Here is a 19,132-nt window from a genome sequence, read left to right on the forward strand (position 1 = left end):
ACTAGACCTCAACTACCTTGTATGACCCAAATATGGCACCTCTACCTTCTACCATTCTTGAGATATAACGTAAAATCACTGGAGCGTGACTGAGGAGATGAGGAAATAAAATTTCTTCCAAAATAGATTCATATAATTTTTCTTAACATGCCCATGCCTTTACTTTCTTAATAGGTCCTTTCAGAGGCCTGCAATAAGCAAAAATCACTAGACCATGACTGGGGAGTGAGAGAAAAAAAATTTCTTGAAAAAAGCATTAAACTAAATTTTCCCAACATACCTATCTATTTTATTTCTCGATAGCTTCGTTTTTAGGTGCGCAACCTTCTTACGCCACTGGAGGGCGATTGGGAGGGGGAATTCCCAAAGTTCAGGTGGTGAAATATTCTATATATTAGTCCCTTTGAGATTTGAGCATCACTTTGCCCAAAAACCACTTCCAAGTGCTCCTAATAGCCCAAAAACCATATTACCTAAGTGGGCGTGGCTTTCCACACGTTTTCTCACCACTGGGGGGGCGGTGGCAGTGCCCCCACCCCCAATTACACTTGGAAAAAATCCCAATACTCGGGCAAACGCTTTTTGGCCCCGGAAACGGAACTAAACGGCCTCTAAACCCCAAAATCACATAGCGTGGCTTGATTGACAGCTCAATGTCGCGCATCCTTTAATTTTTCCACTAGAACCCCGTTTTGGCCCACTTCCCCTAGTCCGATCGTTCTGAAAAATTTTGTGTGTTAGTTTGGTAACTTCCACCCGCTACATGCCAAGTTTCGTCCCGATCGGCCCTCCAGTTTTCTGGGAAATAGTCAATCTCACAGTGCTATCGCTTTATAATGGAGCTATTTGTCTTCTGTGCAAAGACTTCTGATTTCAACTGTGCATAACGCACTAAAGTGCTACCCTTTTGCCTTACCATCGAGGGATGTAATCATTAACAGTTTGTGAGCAAATTCTTACGCATGGTCGTTGCCAAAATGATTCACAGAGCTTTTAAAAAACTGTGAACTAGGCCAGGTCAAAATAATATTTTTCAAAATGAATTTCCTGTTGAGGTATTGCATTCTCGCAATCAAAGCGTGATGATTATTGGACACGTAGTGGACACAACGACCGTTATGTTGTTTTTGTTCTTTAAAAAGTTTTAAAGAAATCGCTTTTCTCTTTGATTACTGAACCAATTGCTTTGAAATTTTCAGTGGTTAAAGATGGAATTTTTTGCCATAAGGGTATTACTTTTATTTTTTGCTATTACGTCATCAAAATTATGTGGCGCTACGTGTCCATATATTTGAGCATAGCTCTCTTGTTTTACTTGACAACGATTCTGTGTGGCCCGTAAATGGTCAGTGATATTGAACTTTGAACCCAATTTTGAGTGTTGTCTAATTATTATGAAAATAACTAGAACTATTATGAGAATTAACTTTAACTGTTCAGAACTCGAGTTTGTTCAAAGTTTTTAGTGCGGAAAATTCATTCTATAAGATAAGATAAGAAAAACACATAACATTAAATTAATTTTCTATTTGTTGAATGTTGTTATACGAACGAAAATACTTCATATCAACCTACTGATAACAGATATAATTTATCACCTGACAATTTGTCCGTCAATGTTTATTACGCACCCTCGCCGTATCCCGCTATGATAAAGTTATCGAACTTTATCGCAATTTGTAGCCTTGTAACACTTTCTACACGAACAACGAATTATCAATTTCGCAGCTCCGATTAGCACTAAAACGCATCGAGATGTTGTGATTCTGCTTTGAAGCTTCAATACATAAATATAGTTGTTGGTGGCAGCAAATCATTCAGTCTTAATACGATTATCTCAACAACACAATATGAACTCGAAACAATCATCTTGTGCAGACCAGCAATTAACCAACAAAGATTCTCAAGACAAATGTTGTAAAGACGATGAAATTGTTTGTGGAATTTGTATGGAAGTCGTATGCGAGAAGGAAGATTCGGAAAGAAGGTTCGGATTACTTGACAATTGTGTCCATGCGTTTTGCTTTGAATGTATAATACAATGGAGATGTACTAGGTCATTAGAAAGTTCTGTCGTCAAATTATGTCCCACATGCCGGACTGCGTCTTCGTTCGTGACGCCCAGTGAAGAATGGGTTACTGATCCAGAAGAAAAGAAGGCTTTAATGATCAAACACAAAAAGGAAATGTCACTCACACCATGTCGAAGATTTCAGCAAGGCAAAGGAACCTGTCGATACGGGACAAGGTGTTATTATTTGCATGCGTACCCAGACGGCACAACAGCAGAAGAAACTATCAACCTCTTTGCTCAAAACCAACTTAGATATCCAAGTGCAAGGGCAGGGCGAGGCACATGGTATGAATTTGTTGAAGTAATTCATCGAAGAGTCTCTCTCAATCCACAAGATTTATTTGAACTTGTTCGAGTCATGCATATTCATGCTCAAACCTTGGAAGGGCTCGGATACCAAGCTGACTATGAATGGGTATTGACTGGTCGTCGATAAAATACTACAGATACTACGTTGATATATTACCTGCGAACGTTCAATCAGTCGCGCAAAAGTAGATGAATTAGAAGACATGCGGTTCTTTCGGTGGAATGGTTCTTCGGGGAAACAAGCAATGAAAACCGGAGAAGTGATTGTAATACACTGCGGAAAGTAGTAGGCCATAAGAGAATGTGTTGTCAAGTGAACATGGATTTGAATTTGTGTAATGATGTAGAAATAAATCCTATGAAATATACAATGTCGTTTTTTTTATTATTTTACTTCAGACAAACAACTTCAAAACATTAGCGACATATTAGAAGGAGTATATTTAAACGTCGTTAAGATACCATACCCGTGATACGATATGTCACTCAAATATGATATAAAAAAAATTTCAACCTATTCTATTGTATGGTAAAATTGTACAAACTAAGCCACGCTAATTTACTAATTCGTTACAGCCATATGTAGTCATGGCATAAATCAGCGTGTCAACCAACAACTTAATGTGCTGCGCTCAGTTTTGATTTTGATTCCAGTCATCAGAATTAGCGAGTGAAATAATAGCCTATTTGTGTCGAAAGTGCAAGGAATGGAAAAAGACGACCTACGTCTACCCCACTAGATTTTACCTATCGATATAACAATGCGATGTATGAAACCTATGTATAGTATATAAATAATATATATCATTCAATCATATTACTCCAATTAACATGTGTAAAAAGTAATCTCATGAGTGAAGAAAAAGTTTAAGGAACACGAAAAATAATATCAAATGAAAAAATTTTGAACATGTTACACCTGGCAACAAATTCACGCTTGAAGATATGCAAAAATACTAAGGCTCGAGGAATATGATTTATTCTTAGGGTTGAAAGTAGATATTGACTGCGTTTATGAGGATCCATTCCAGTAAACGAAATCTTACCAAAAAAAATTATAAAATGAATACTGCCTGTCAAATAGTGCACCCGAAGGTTCTGATCCTAATATAAAAGGGATTGCTGGACGTCCAGCCGTAGGGTAGTTCACAAAACCACTTGCCAGCAAGGGTTTCCTTTACTACTCAAGACACAATTAACATATTATGACACAATTTACTAGTGTTGACTCTTCCGATACCCCGGACTTGTATAGCGACAATATAGTTTTGTTTGCTATATGATTAGGTCATATTATCGAGTTTTCTCTGAGAGGTAAACATGAAAATTCAATTCCGCCGTTTTAAATAAAAAAAAAAAAACATTTTTGATCAATTATAAGGATATTTGAAAAATAAAAAAGTACGAAGGGAGTAAAAAATAGTCATCGCCAACGTGTATTTCATATTTTTAGCGTTTCATGGTAATTATGTCGAATGCTGTTTCATAGGTGATTCCACATCTTCCTTGTTTTCTGTATTTTTTTCTGTTGATGCGACATCTGTAGGTTGATGAGATTTTCTTTTTCTCCATTTTTCGAAAGTTTCGCTTGAATTATTCCAAGAATTAATGAAGGATAATGAAATGCTTTTTGCTGTTGCTGCTCGCACTTCCTTCCCCACAATGCAGTAAACCACGAACACAAAGAAACCTTGCAAACCGTTGAGAACGACATTCACGTACATAAAAACAAGCTGCGTTGTTTGGTCGTTTGCATCTATATTACAAGAAAACGAATACGTATTAATTTAGCTATTAATAGCTATTGAAGATAAATTTGGTAAAAGATTGTGTTCGGATTAAGAAGCAGTCCATTACATATTATGATATCAACAAAGATTAACAACACAAGTCGCCTAGCTTTATCGCTGATCAAACTGTGCTTTTTATTGCCACCAATGTACAATCATAATTATTATAGGGGAGTGTATAGGTGCATTTATAAACAAAAAACTATTTTCTAACTGTCTTTTTTTATTGGTATCAATGCTCATAATTTGCCACTAATAGTAGAAATTAAAGAAATTAACGCGAAGAGAGAAGTACGACTGCCAATATCGGAATCCAGTCGCCTTATGATAGTTTAATGTTCACTCAAACAAGCGCGCGTATCGTACTAACTAATGCGTATTATTACAAAAGAAAAAAATCGTTTTAATGTTTATATGATTACATTTTCCACTCAATGCGAAATTAGTATTACAAAAATTTAGAACATCGCGAACTCGAAAAGTTTGAGAATTTCTGTGTTATTAATTTATCGATAACAATGAGGAACAAATACGTATCAAATGTCTTGTACGCATAACTTACTTGCAGCAAACAAAAACATCCACGGAATTCCCAACGAAGGTATGAGTAACGCAGCTGCTTTCAGAGACGCACCAAGATATTTCAGGTAATCAATATCAAGTATGTGTTTATTTTTTCCTTGTTCCATTGGCTTGAAATTCCTTGCTTCCAGCGTCTTGCGATAAACAAATACCGCTACTCTTATTACTATAATGAAGTTTATTAGTAACAGAATAGCCACTGGTACTATCGCTGACCAACGAATACCAGACATCGCACTTAACCAGCAATAATCGTACATGGGGATGGTATTCGATTCCGAACCCACACTTTTTGAATACAGATCGTTGAGTTGCATATATATGCCACTTGAAAAACCAATTGCTGCGACAATGGCACAAACTATTCCAGGCATCCCCCAGCTAATTATCATCGACGTTATTACGATTTTTCGTCTTTTTGCACGTACGAACGCTAATCCAGAGGTCTTGATGAATAGGAGAGTTGCTTCATTTGTCATCCAAAATGCTAAAAAGAGAGTTGCAATTTAGCGCATTAATGGAAAGTGATTAAAAAATCTGTAGAGTGTGAAAACAATTACACCAATGAATACACTTGAACACGTTAATTAACAAGTTTTCACCGGTTACCTGGTACGGACCGGTCGAGAGGCGTGGTGATTAAGCCGTCTTATCGGTTTTCTTTTTCCCAAACACTATTCTATGAACATTGTGCTTGATTGGTAATGCACATCTTGTGTAGCTGCCTCTAAATTGAAGCCAGCTGTCAAATGGCCGCCTAATATACCCTCTACGGGTGAGGCCATTCAAATGATGATTGGGACCATAAATTATACCAATCACTTACTCAACCTATAAGTAGTTGTTCACAAAAATAGCAAACGAAACTTGAATTCAAAATTTGTAGCTATTTTATGAGGAAAATACTGACTATGAGTTCTCACTATTCGTTTGAACATTACTGCATGATGAATTAGTATGAAAGGATAAATAAATGCGTTAAATAAAAAAACCATTATTTCAAAATTATTTTGTCCACTCGGCTAAAAAATTTGTACAGCTCACTTGTTATATTTCTATTAATAGAATACATCAAGTACTTCAATTTTAAGCAACGATATGTCTGTCACATTTTGAAGGAATACTCTATACCAGCTCTTTCTCCAGGGAAAAACTTTGTTGTTTTCGGGAGAAAATACTTGAATATTTTCTATACGAGATAGTTTTAATATGATTCTTTAGCTAGTATGGTATAATTGTACATATTTAACGGCACATTATAAACTATCGAAACTATCAAAAGCCAGAGTACGAGTTACTTGTTCCATGAGTTGCGGATTTTTAAAGATAGGAAAATAACGGAAAGTGGAGTGTGGAAAAGAAAAAATAAGATTCAAAATAGGAAAAGGGAGCAATGTTTTGAAAAAAAGTTGGACAAGTAATTCTCTATACCCTTTTAAAGCGTGTTAGATCTTTATCATTTGAGATATTTCTTAGACGTAATGTTACTTTGACCCAAGAGAGCTACCTAGGATATGAAAGAATATTTAAACTACGATTAGTAAGTAAAATATTAACGTGGAGCGTATATCAAAAATTTACCTGTCGACAACAAAAAGAAATGCATAAGCACTGCAGTAGCACGACAGAAGATTGGGTAATGTAGAGCTATGTCACTCATCAATATCCAGAAATGCAGGAGAGCCAATGAGACAACAAGATTGATTTGAATCGCAATTCTTTCTCCTCTGACCTTCTTTCTCACGCTTACAAGAATATAGAATGTAATTGCAAGAAATACTAGAGAGATTGACTGCATCGCTATTGAAGCAACCTAAAAGAAGAAAATATAGGAATCAATATGTAGGCGAACATAATTAGTTACCTCCATATTGGCACACACACTTCTGGAGCGTCGCAAAATTTTTGATGGTTATTTTGAGTGTTTTTGCGAGTTGGATCTTACATACTGGTTTACATGTTTCATAGTCAGCAATTTGATTCAAAACATTTAATCAACTGCCATTTAAAAGCACTGATAGCTAACTTTAGCCAAGTCTATCGTAGTTTTTTCGGGACTAATTTTTGGTTACTAAGCTAAAGTTAAACTACTTGGAAGACAAAATGACCATTGAATTCTTCAATTCATACTTCGGAAACACAAATAAAAACTGATAAATATCAGGCAAAATCACAAAAACGAGCCAACTTTAAAAGCAATGCGTGGAAATCTGTCTGAATAAAAAAAGGACCTGGTCGGCTGCTAAATTTTCAATTGTTTGCCGATTAACTACGTCGATGCTCGATGAAACAACCATCGATTCCACATTTATAGTTTTACCAAATTTACTATTTATATTCGAAGCGACCCTTTTCTATGACAATTTCTATTCACCAAAATAAAAAAAAGGCAAATTGTTATGTGATATCATGATTAATATCTGAATAACATCTATTTAGGTTTTAACAATTTTTTTGTTCCAGCAAATATTTCCAGTAAAGATTCCTAGTGGAAATAACCAGTCCTCGTCACTGTTTGAGTTATAGTTCAGTTAATTTCTCCTTACCAAGAGTTAAAGTACATAATTATGACGACAATGCATTAGCATTATGAAACTCGAATATCGTCATCGCTTACTCATGTCAATCATTGTCATATTTATGGACGCGTACTATGTATTCGGAAGTAACTTAGATAGTACAACAGACTTTGCAAAATATATTTCACATATACAAATAAAAAATAAACAACATTTAGTAGCAATTTCAAGGTTATTCCGTTTGGGGAGTACTTGAGTAAATAACTTTAATGTAATTAAGTTCTCTGTAATGACGTTGCTTAATCTATCTATTTATAACGCTACACAACACGTATTATGTCTCTGAATTTTAAGAAAAAAATTCTTTGTCATTACCATTTGTCTTTCAAATTCAAAACTGAAACCTTCAGTAAGTATGTTACGCATGTAAACCAGCCCTTACGTCACTAAATTTTTATCGTGTCTTTATTGTTTTTCTACCATACGAATTAGAATGCGGCTGTGCATTGATTCAATAACACTATACATATAATAACACTCAACATTTGTTTCAATTTACTCAAGTTATCTAATAAAAAAGAAAGGGAACACACCTTAACTCCGTGTGGAACGACCACTGTTTCTACAGCAAGTATGACTGCAAAAGTTGTAGTATGAGTACTGACACATTTTGCTATGTCCCCTTCTTGAATGCAATCGCAACCACTCCGGTTGAAATTCGAATTGGAATCAATGAAAACGCATTGCGGTTGAAGCCCAAGGAAGCGACTTGTGCTTGCCAACAAGGATTCATCTCCATCCTCGAATGTCAACCTTCTGGCAAGTTTTGCTATTGTTTTATTTGCCTCCAATTTGTAGCGAAATGATATTCTCGATGCACTAATAGGTTTTCCTGAATTTCCAATTAAATTAATAAGAAGTATCCGATTGATTGGCTGTGATAATACAGATATCTTCTTGTTTTGGTCATATAATAGAACTGATTCACGTATTAGATTTTCTGCCCTTTCACCATTTAGTTCAGCGCTCGCCAGTTTAAAATTACGTTGTTCTGTTGGAAATGATACCGAGGGATCTACGCTGAATTTTCCTAGGGTTAAAAGTTCACGAACGCCGATCAACGGCACACCATTGGAGTTGTGTATTTTAACGTGTTGAAATGTTCCCCGACCAGTTGAGCGATTGCAGTTTGTATTTTCGTTTGCCGCGTGACGTACAAAACATTCATCCATTTTCAATAAAGATTTGGAACCATTGCATCTTTGTTCATAATTGTTCTGACATAAATCTATAACAAATAAAAATGTTTTGTATTTGAACCTATATATATATCCTAATAAAGTAAGAAAATGCAAAAAACAGCAACCCTATTTCAAACGTCGCAGTTGGACAAACACGGCTGTTGTCATGTCAACATATACACAGTCGTTTGATTTTCAACGACTGTGCGACTGAAATAGAGATCCAGACCATGTTGCAAGTGCTGAATTTCCAGTTGAAACTACGTTACATTAAACAAACCCACTATCCACATGAAAATCCTTTACTGAGCAAGCCATTCATATGGCGATTGGGACAATCTTATATCCCTATTCTCATGACCATTTACTATTTTCTTAATGATATGAAAATTAAATGGCGCTCCCGTAGTATGTGAACCAAGATGACGGACACCGTAACGAAGTATGCGTACCAGGTTTGGGTTAGGCAATAATTTTATTCCAATTTTCGTTATTTTAGTTCTATTACGAGTTCGGGGACTATCCAAGTGACTTCCGTAGTATTTTTATCTGAAATTTTGGCCTAACCCTAACCGGATTCACATACTACGTTCCGGTGTCCTCAATCTTGGTCCACATACCACAGGAGTACCGAATAAACAATACCTGTTCGAGAAATTGTGTTTCCGTAATAGTTTCATTGAGACTATTTTGAGGTAATGCGGTGAAGAGTATTGAAACAATAATGTGAAAAGATAGTGTGACAGGTGCAATGTGTACATGATGATTAACGCATCATAGTCAAAAATATTAAAACTACAATGCAAATGTATTCAAAGCACATATCATCAAGTTGATAATACTATGTCACCAGGCTCACAAGTAGGCTTACAGTGCAGGAAGTGTCGTGAAATGAAAACGTGAGCTATTTCGAAAGCTTATTTCACGCCCGTAAAGGCAAGTCTGTATGCAAACTATGCAATATCAGACTGTAAAATGGAATCAAAAACTACCGTTCACTGTTGACAGTGACTGAAAACATATGTGATACCACATGCATCACAAATATCACAAATGTGGTTGCCTTTAAGCATGCAGCTTCACATGGTATTTCATGGTATTTTACCATCGTCCGGAAATGATTTTTCTGTGGTAACAGCGACAGACCGAAATGGACTGGATGGAGTTGGTTCAGTATTTTCTGTATTGTGTGTAGAGCGCTGAGACCTAAGTGCGATTAAGGTCGTTGGATTGGTCATATCAATCAAATCGCCCGGAACTGTTTTATCTGGAAATGCAGCTCAGTATAATTTATGAATATTGTCCATTTTTAGTTTAATTATCAAGTATGAAATGAACCCAGAAACCACGAACTAGGCATGACTATATAAAAATGACCTTCTGATTGAATATGCGAACCAATTACGTCATGCGATAATCAATTTTTTAAATGGATGTTTCCCCGATGATTGACCTCAGAAAAATTTTACTCTACCGTTGTAAAATCTTATATTCCGCCTAAAATGATTAGCCAAATCGGTGTTTGGAAAAACTTCCATTCACGTCTTAGTTGTGAATTTTTTTTTCACTTTTTTATATTTTATATTGAACAAATTTGAAATGTTCATTGTAATCCATAGAACAATGACACGTTGAATTCTCGACTAGACAAACTTTTTACGCTACTCCTGTAGTACATGTTAGGGTTAGGCCATAATTTTATTCCGATTTCCTTAAGCGGTCTGGTTGAACTGAGAATATTTTAGTTCTATTACCAGTTCGTGGACTGTCTGTGTTAGCCGAGTAATGAATATCCCCCTGTTCATAGGTTTCAGTCCCTTTACACAACTTGATGTAAAACAGGCGAACAAAATTAGTTACCTCCATATTTGTACATATACTTCTGGATCACTTTTTTAACAACAGTTACATACTACACTATTAGAATGCATTTTTAATCACGTTTTGCTGCTATAGTCCACTTGTACTCTTGCACACGTGTTCTATAGACAAAGTTTTGAGCTTGCTGCGTTTTCCTATGACTGCAAAACTGGGAATTTTCGAATATCTGATGATTTCAGAATCGAATCGAATTTCTCTACTAATCGAACCGTATCCTTGGAAGATATTTAATTTAATACAACGACGTAATTGTATGCGACTTTTTTTATTGTAATGGGTCGTAAAGATACATAAATTACTGAGAACATGGATTCAATCGATCAGACAGTTCGCTGAGTTGCCACACACAATAAGAAATGTTTCATCAATAACTCAATAAAAAGAATCTTATGTCAGAACTTCATTGTAAAAGTATGGCTTCAATATAAAGAATTCGAGTAATTAACCCCAACCTTTGGCGGATAAAAAAAATGACAAGATGGGGGCACTTCGAAATTTTTGTCTGAACCGTTTCAAATAATTCACTATTCGATTCGAAATTCCCAGCCCTATATGACCAGCAGGAAAGTGACAAATGCGTTGATATTGCCCGACTCGATCGATGATCATAGATGTCTAGTTTAAAGTATCATTACAAAACATTGTAGAAAATCATATTTTTATCGACCATTCCCACTTTTGAACAATAACATTAAATTTTTATATTGCATATTAATTAAGATATTCAGTAAGCACGACTATACACCGATATTACAAGAGTGCTGAAATATCGAAACTATGAGAACTATTTTCAACGTAATCTACGCACAACAATCAACAATATATATGTGTATTTCAGGCACCCGGTGAGTCGGGTGATACCCTTTATTATTTATAATATATGATATTAGATTTAATTAATCATCATATTATTCCATATTTAGAAAAGCGAATCCGCAAACTCGAAATTTTGCTAAATATAAAAACATTAAAATGACACTGAGTACTCACGTGGTTCGAGTTTTATATTTCTGTACAATCCTAAAAACAACGAAAATACTACATGACTTTCATGGTTTGGCAGTTATTGAAGTTAGAATAAGTATTTATTGCAGTAATTTAATTTTATCGAGTGGTTGTATTTAACTGGTCTTTCTTGGTTTACATTACAACATATAAAAAACATTAAAATAGGAAATGACTTCGATTAGTTTACAGATTTACATGTTTAGATTGACGGACTATTGTTTTCAGTCATATTTGGTGATAAAAATCGTCAAATTATAACTGCCGATTTTGTGGAGGCCTAAGAAACAGCTGGATTGTAATTTAAGATTACTCTGCAATTATTATAAAAGTGAAAAGATACGATTTTTTTAGGTCAAATCTTTTTGTGCATGTACATAAATAAATACAATGCATCAAGAAGGTGAGAATCTGGAGAATAAAGGGCAACAACGCAAAAACAAATGAGATTTCTATTATAAATAGCCTGATAAAAATGACGTTTCATTATATTTAACACAGAGTCTGTCGTATTCTAAACAATTTATTCTATTACCTGCAAAAATGTTGTTCGTGGCACCAATATTCGGCTGAGTAGAATTTACACCTGAAATAAATAAACGAAATGCCAGGAATTAGGAGTATAGTCTAAATCAAAAACCGACGGAAAATGGTTTTGAAAAGATCTTTTATTGGATTGTGATTTCGAATACGTTAAAATTGATTCATTACAACAAAATATTGATAAGTACTGAATTGGGAGCTCCGGAAGTATGTGCATCAAATGGCGCACAACCTGAACATAGTATGTGTACCAGGTTCAGGTTGTGCGCCATCTTGGTGGACATACTTCAGGAGCGCCCTAAATTGTACTGACAAACTGATAATAAATTCAGTAACTGTGACCTGGCCGAAAAAAATACTGAGGAAATAAAAAATTATACTAAACTAATAAATAAATATTTGAACTAAAAAAAAAGTAATTTATTGAAATATGCTGATTCTAAATCTGAATAAAGTATTTTTTTGATATTAAATACTTTTCATAATAAATATTTGATACCAATATCCATTGTTCAGTCTTCGGAGAAAACCTTGATTTTTAAACGGAGTTGATTTTGCACGCAAAACTTTTACTGAACTTTTTTTGGTACTCCCGAAGTATGTGAACCAAGATGGCGGACACCGGAACGTAGTATGTGTACCAGGTTAGGGTTAGGCCATAATTTCGGGTACAAATACTTACCGAACTCGTAATAGAACTAAAACAAGGAAAATCGGAATAAAATTATGGCCTAACGATGGTAAATTACATCGTTTTGCTAACACCGGTTGTGCTTCATTTATTATCAACATGATTTTACCTGGTGGCAAGCATGCACTATTTAGTCCGCTATCTTGGTTAACATACTTCGGGAGTATCAGGTATAATAGGGTTGCGCTGCGTCATGATCTTGGGTAAAATAATAAAGGGAACCCTGTGACTTGGTTATTCTTAGTTTATCTGCCTATTTTGTAAAAGAATTACTTAGATATTATTAGATTTATCTCACTACTATTTTCACAAATTGTTGGGAGAAGTTTGTTACAATCCTCAGCAACGAACGACCAGTTTCCCTTGCTGGTAACGTTTATCACTTCAAGTTCCATGGCAATGCAAGAGTCGATATTTCCATGCGAAATATTCAATGTAATGCCATAAAGTGTCCCATCAAGGCTCGTTATGTTTGTGTTATTTGGCTTCTGAATATCTGTTGAAATATAAAACAAAAGTATCAACTCCATGGCAAAATTTTCGAAATATTTGTATCATAAAAATAGCGTGTCCGGAAATTTCGCCAAAGGAAATCTCGCCACAGGAAATCATGCCGCAGTAAATTTCGCACCATAGAAAAAATTCGCCACATGAAAAATCGCCGAAAGAGCATTTTACTGTAAAACAAGTATTTGTGATAGAAACAGTTTGGTTTGGAGGGTTGGGTTATGCTCCTGAACAACAAATCTTTTTTAAATAAAACAATATTTTAAAATCTAACGGTTTTTATCACAAATACTTGTTTTACAGCAAAATGCTCTTGTGGCGATTTTTCTATTAGATAACTTGAAAAATGTTGAACTTGAAACATTTGTTGAGTGTCATTATATGTATAGTGTAATTGAATCAATGCACAGCCGCATTCTAATTCGTATAGTAGAAAAACAATGAAGCCAAGATAAAAATTGAGTGACGTAAGCGCTGGTTGTATACATGCGTAACATATTTACTGAAGGTTTCAGTTTTGAATTTGAAAGACAAATGGTAATGAAAAAAAAATTTTTCTCAAAATTCAGAGGCATAATACGTGTTGTGTAGCGTTATAAATAGATAGATTAAACAACATTATTACAATGCGGCGATTTTTTCTATGCAATAAAATTTCCTGCAGCGAGATTCCATACGGCGAAATTTACTAGAACCTAAAAATAGGTCCGTAGCTTAGCAATGAGTACCGATTTTTTCGCAAAGATGGCGGTTGGTCAGGCGCAATGCAGTGTGGTGAGATAATATTCGTAGAAATATAAAAATTTACTGTCTAATATATTAAATGCCAACTATAATTAGAAATACGAAATTTCCCAAGTACTGTCTAAGTGATTTTGGCTCAATTTCCCAATTTCCTAATTTTTAAAAATCATCCTATACGCGTCAGAATGATATATGAAAAAAAAAACATTGTCCAACAATTTTTTATGCTACGAAAAAAAAGTGTAAACAAATTAAACGCATTTCGGCACCATGACGTAATTGATTTGATTGAAGTCATGGCTAACAAAGTTAACTGTGACATTCGCCAAGACTTGGGCTTGTTAAAAACCCTTGACGTAATTTGGAATGCCATGGTATCGTATAAGTTTGCATTGAAATTACCGAGAGATCTATCACAGTTAAAGACGAAAAACAATACGCAGAAAACGTGACTAGAAGACACTTATTATCCCTCGAGATTTTTTGCGTAAATATCTATTTTCCCAAACTAATTATAAACGCATATTGGGGAAATACGCCTATGGAAGGATTAGTAATCTCCAATTGTTCCAAGCAGTTTAAAACTATTTTTTTATCAGAATTTACACTCACTTGCCCACGCAACTGTAGCACCATGTTCAGCAGCAACTTTTGTAACTAAACATGCCTCGTAGTCGTTTGTAATCGTTGCAATTCGTTTATCAGGACATGCGGTTGAATCACCAAACCTACGGTCCCCATCTTGTCCAAAAAATTTCTTTCCTGTTTGCAATGATAAACAATGGCGTTCTTCATTTAATATTTACCTAATGATTATATTCAGTGATGGAATTCAAAATTTTTGGCAGCCGGTTCCATCACACAAATGACATATTTTTCAGCCGGTTCTGTTGCAAAAAATCATGTTTTTTCAGTAATGCCAACCGGTTCGCTGATCTAATAAAATTCCGTGAGACGATTCTATAGAACCAGTGCGAACCGGCTGAATCCCACTACTGATTATATTGTATCATGACAGCATATACACTATGTTATACAACACAGAAAATCAAGTTATTAAACTCCGCAATGAGAGATTTATCATCAATTACACCAAAATGGATCTTCGACTGCGATGCAATCCATCCAAGACTATGCTTGACGCGTTCATGCTGCCACAAATTATTTAAAAAAATCTAAATACGATTTTACTTATCATAAAGAATCCATGTTATGGCGAACACATTTTTGCTCTGGCACATAATAAATTCTCAACTCTCTAGTATACTTTTGATCTCCAAAAATAACATCTTACCCATATTGTTCTGCACGTTTTCAATATCCTTGCATAAACGTTTGATATCGTCAGAATTTGTCATTCCGATTTTTATGCTTTCTGCAAATATAAAATTGTTTTTTAAACACGAGCGGAATCTTTGAAGGTAAGTGTTAAGGGTGAAATTTATTTGATAATGAAAAAATCTCTCTGAGTAACCGTGGGTGCTGGTGTTTTTAGCCATTGTTGATTATGCCTGAGCATAAATCAACTGCAATTCTGTGCAATATACGCCAAATCTCAAATGTGATTGCTTCATCTATCACGTAAGCAGGCACACCATCACAATTCTACACAGTCTCATATAGAAGAGCCTCCGCGCGCTTACCTTCATCGAAAACTGAACTTTCAATGAAAGTGTTGTAAATGCTCCTCCTACATTATAGAAATCAATTAATCCAAAAATTTACCTTCACACATCACTGTAAGAGTCCACACCAGCAGCAAGAAACTTTGTAAATTCATATTGTCATTTGCACATATTTTAATCTATTTGAAAAATATTTAATTAGTTCATCGTGCTAAAGTTTAATTAATATTATCAATTGGAATTAAGAATAACATTTGTTAAAGGTTATTTTTCAACGCATATGTTATATTATCATTCCGGACAGACTGCAACAAAGGAGAAAATTATCGCTATTACATTAATAATGGTAAATTCAGATATATTATGGTATCTATCAATGACAAAAAACGTTTGTCTTCGTCGGTCAATCATGGCAAACGCCACACATCACATCTCAACACTTTTAATTCTTTTTTTGTCCTACCTAACTAAATATATAACCATATCTTTTTTTAACCCTGCCTTATCAGTTATAGTCACTAAAATTAGCAGTAAATAAGGTGTTCGATTTGATGATGAGGTATGACGTTCTCAAAACCACACGCCTAACAAATAGCTTGTTATAACCTGCTTTCTATCTAACATTTGAAACGCTTGCCATATTTTTGGACCCAAAGTTATGTAATAGTTAAGACATGGATGATTCGTCGTATGATTAAAATATTCATCGATTTTGCGGCTTTTACAGCTTCCGAACTTCGCACATGAGAACGCTGTTATACCATACCTAAAATTGGAACTTTTCGAGCTGTCTAATACTATTCTATCCAATACAGAATAGTACACTGACATACAGAAGAACGCTCAATTTGTCAGTCATACTTGTGAACTTTCGCCATGCGGTAATTACCCTTTTAATGTCATTGGCGTCCGCGTGTGTGGTACACACAACTAACTACTAATCAGTGTAACTTCCCTTCCATCATGTAATTTTATTTTGGTGCTGTAATGTCTCCATGACGAATACCTCGACTGGCATGAGTCAATAAATGCCTGTACATGTTAAAACGAACCAAGCGCCCAATCAATATAAAGTGACCGAGCCAAAATATTTCATTACGTATTTGGCATTTTAAACCGAAATCTATCTCATAATTTCGAAACGGTTCACTAACCTGAGCAGTACCAAACTAAAAATTTCGCATGGTTTTGCTAGTAACTGCTCAATCAGCGAGCAATAAACAAATGTTCTCATTCGGTACTCGCTGACGTACAACTTCCTAATTTCTACAGTTAAAACGGTGCAGTGAATTACGTCAAAACGGAAAGGGTGAAATGCTTTCAGATATAGCTAAATGTCGTGTGACTTGGAATATAATCAGCCCTCGAATCATAATTTCGGTATATATATAACTTTAATTCCTATAGTTACGACCAAAATCACAGTGAATACATAAAGCGGATAGCAGCTCACTAGTATGACACCAAACAACAATGGCGTATTTGTTGACTTTTGCATAGTTTTCATCTATTATCAAAAAGTCAATGTTTCGTTATGTAACTATCCATCTTCTGAATGATATGCTGCTATCTGATCCACTCGCTATATACCGTAGAACTGGTTCAGCAAAATTGAGTTCCTTGTACATACAGTTTAGCTTATTTGTTTCTATACGCATAATTTGGATATTGCTCTATTCAATGCGGTAGCAGTGGATGAATTGACTGTCATTGACGTAAGTCGTGACGTGGAACAATACAAGTTGAAACGTTGCATTTGATTTAAATTAAATTTGTACCGAGGAACAAAAAATATGAAAAGGTACTAATACTAAATTTAAAAAGTTAAATGTACTGCTTCCTATTACAATGCAGGCTCAATCTAAGTAATGCGTTGATGACAAAATGAATTTCCGCGTTCCTCAAGCCACACTATATATTAAAGCCGACAGTCATAAATTCAAGCCAACGGCGACAAAATATTCCAAGAGAATATCGTTAGAAAACAACCCTTTGAAATTGCCGGTGAAATAGCATCGTTCCAGTTCTTAACTCCTATTCATTGAAACCTTAGAACGGCTAATTTCGATTGAATCCCCATTATTGTACATCGATGCTATAACAAGTCAATTACCCACTTTCAAACTGACCTAATTTCGAGGACGTAAACACAGGCTAAAGTTCGTGTAAATGTTCCGTAGATATTGAGGCAAAGACTTCTGGATAAACTACTAAATTTAAATAAACTATGAATCAGTCTTCCAAAGCTTAATCATTTGCTCACTATATTACAGTACCAGTAATCTTCCTTTTTAATAAAAAAAACTCCCGACTTCGCAAAAATGTTGTGCCATTCTCAATTTTGATTACGTCATCCTACAACATTTCAAAGTGAAAAATAAAAATAATAGCTTTCTGACGACAACAACGATCTTCAACCACTGAAAATGTCAAAGCCATTGTTTCAGTAGTAAATGAGAAAAGCGATTCGTCAGAACAATAACAACCACAAAAAAAATACTAACAACAACAACTCTTTAATAAAACGATTCATAGGTCCTCTTCGTGTTCGACAAGAAGATTTCATTTCTCAACACTATGGTGATCAAGAATAAGAAAGCGATCGATATGTACTTTGGTGTCCAATTATATATATATATAAAATATCCTACTTTATTCGAGGCCTTTCACATCTTGGAAAAGCCATGAACATGGAAAATGCAAATTAAGATGCAGGCGCGTTTTCAGCAGACTTATCAGTAAGTTCCGATTCTTCAAATTCAAAATAGAAGACCGTTGGACCCAAAGTGAACCATTGGATTGTTTTTTCGCGGTTCTCTTTAAACTACTGGGTCATTTGCAAATGTTTGGTTGCTAGGGAAGAGAACTGTAACCCGAACAAAATTTGGTTTTTCTATTGATTTTTCGTGGAGCTTCTTGGCCAGTGGCCCTAAAATTTTACTCAAGTTTGATCACCTTGTTCATATATTCCATGTGGTCCTTTATTGCAGAAATATTGAAATGAAACAAACTTCATCCACCTTTTTATTTATATATAACTTGCTATGCATTTTACAGTATTCAACGCCTTCCAAAGTGGAATTGATAGAAAACTTTTTGAACACTTTCCCAGGACTGCGTGTAATTGTGCGGAGACCACCAATGGCACCTCGATGAAGCTTAAAATTGTTCCGTCCCGTTCCATTTTAAACCGGAACGTCAATATTTCGGAAATGAACATCCCTAACCAAGGACGCATCAAGAATTATCAAAAGAATGGGTTTCAAAAACACACATTAAGGATTCAGCGCATCGGACAGTTCCACGCAATGGCTTCTGAAACAGTAGCCGTAATTGCTTCCCTCGCTTGAAAGCGCATACTTTTCAGGGACCTCCAGACGTATGAACCTGAACATAGCATGTGTACCCGGTTAGGGTTCAGGTTGTGCGCCATCTTGGTGCACATACTTGGGGAGCGCCCTTTTTAAGATGATGATTTTCGCGTTCTGACGATAATTTAAGAATGAATAATATTGACTTCGCCAACACGATTACTTGAATTTTAATCTCAGGGACTATGGTATAGTTTCCAAATGTAACAAAAGATACCGTGTGCTGTAAGTATATAAACGAAACTTTGGC

The 19,132-nt window shown here is 35.2% G+C and overlaps 1 protein-coding gene and 1 pseudogene across 4 annotated transcripts; one reads left to right on the forward strand and one right to left on the reverse strand.

The window, feature by feature from the left end:
• The first annotated feature begins 1,803 nt into the window (after positions 1 to 1,803).
• On the forward strand, positions 1,804 to 2,754 carry LOC120347356 (E3 ubiquitin-protein ligase makorin-1 pseudogene; annotated as a pseudogene).
• Positions 2,755 to 2,861: 107 nt separating this feature from the next.
• Positions 2,862 to 15,727, reverse strand: LOC120347314 (uncharacterized). 4 transcript variants are annotated; one of them, XM_039417230.2, is made up of 11 exons: positions 15,612 to 15,727; positions 15,181 to 15,261; positions 14,499 to 14,648; positions 12,937 to 13,131; positions 11,937 to 11,987; positions 11,387 to 11,416; positions 9,621 to 9,782; positions 7,868 to 8,562; positions 6,337 to 6,568; positions 4,736 to 5,242; positions 2,862 to 4,139 (listed from the first exon to the last, which is right to left on the reverse strand). In XM_039417230.2, the coding sequence occupies exons 1-11, from the start codon at positions 15,664 to 15,666 to the stop codon at positions 3,850 to 3,852; spliced, it is 2,448 nt and encodes an 815-aa protein (XP_039273164.2). In that variant the 5' UTR covers positions 15,667 to 15,727; the 3' UTR covers positions 2,862 to 3,849. The 4 variants fall into 4 exon arrangements, with proteins under 4 accessions (XP_039273164.2, XP_039273163.2, XP_039273166.2 ...); XM_039417229.2 differs by having other exon boundaries at positions 12,934 to 13,131; XM_039417232.2 differs by lacking the exon at positions 9,621 to 9,782.
• Between the last annotated feature and the right edge of the window lie 3,405 nt (positions 15,728 to 19,132).

The sequence above is a fragment of the Styela clava genome, chromosome 11, assembly GCF_964204865.1.
Source record: "Styela clava chromosome 11, kaStyClav1.hap1.2, whole genome shotgun sequence".
Lineage (NCBI taxonomy): Eukaryota > Metazoa > Chordata > Ascidiacea > Stolidobranchia > Styelidae > Styela > Styela clava.

Excerpts from the sequence above, each read along its gene's own strand:
- LOC120347314 (XM_039417229.2), bottom strand. The coding sequence starts at position 15,666 with ATGAATTTACAAAGTTTCTTGCTGCTGGTGTGGACTCTTACAGTGATG. Across the intron at positions 11,988-12,933 it reads AACAATTTGTGAAAATAGTA|GTGTAAATTCTACTCAGCCG; the intron begins GTGAGATAAATC and ends TATTTATTTCAG. Across the intron at positions 5,243-6,336 it reads TTTCTTTTTGTTGTCGACAG|CATTTTGGATGACAAATGAA; the intron begins GTAAATTTTTGA and ends CTCTCTTTTTAG.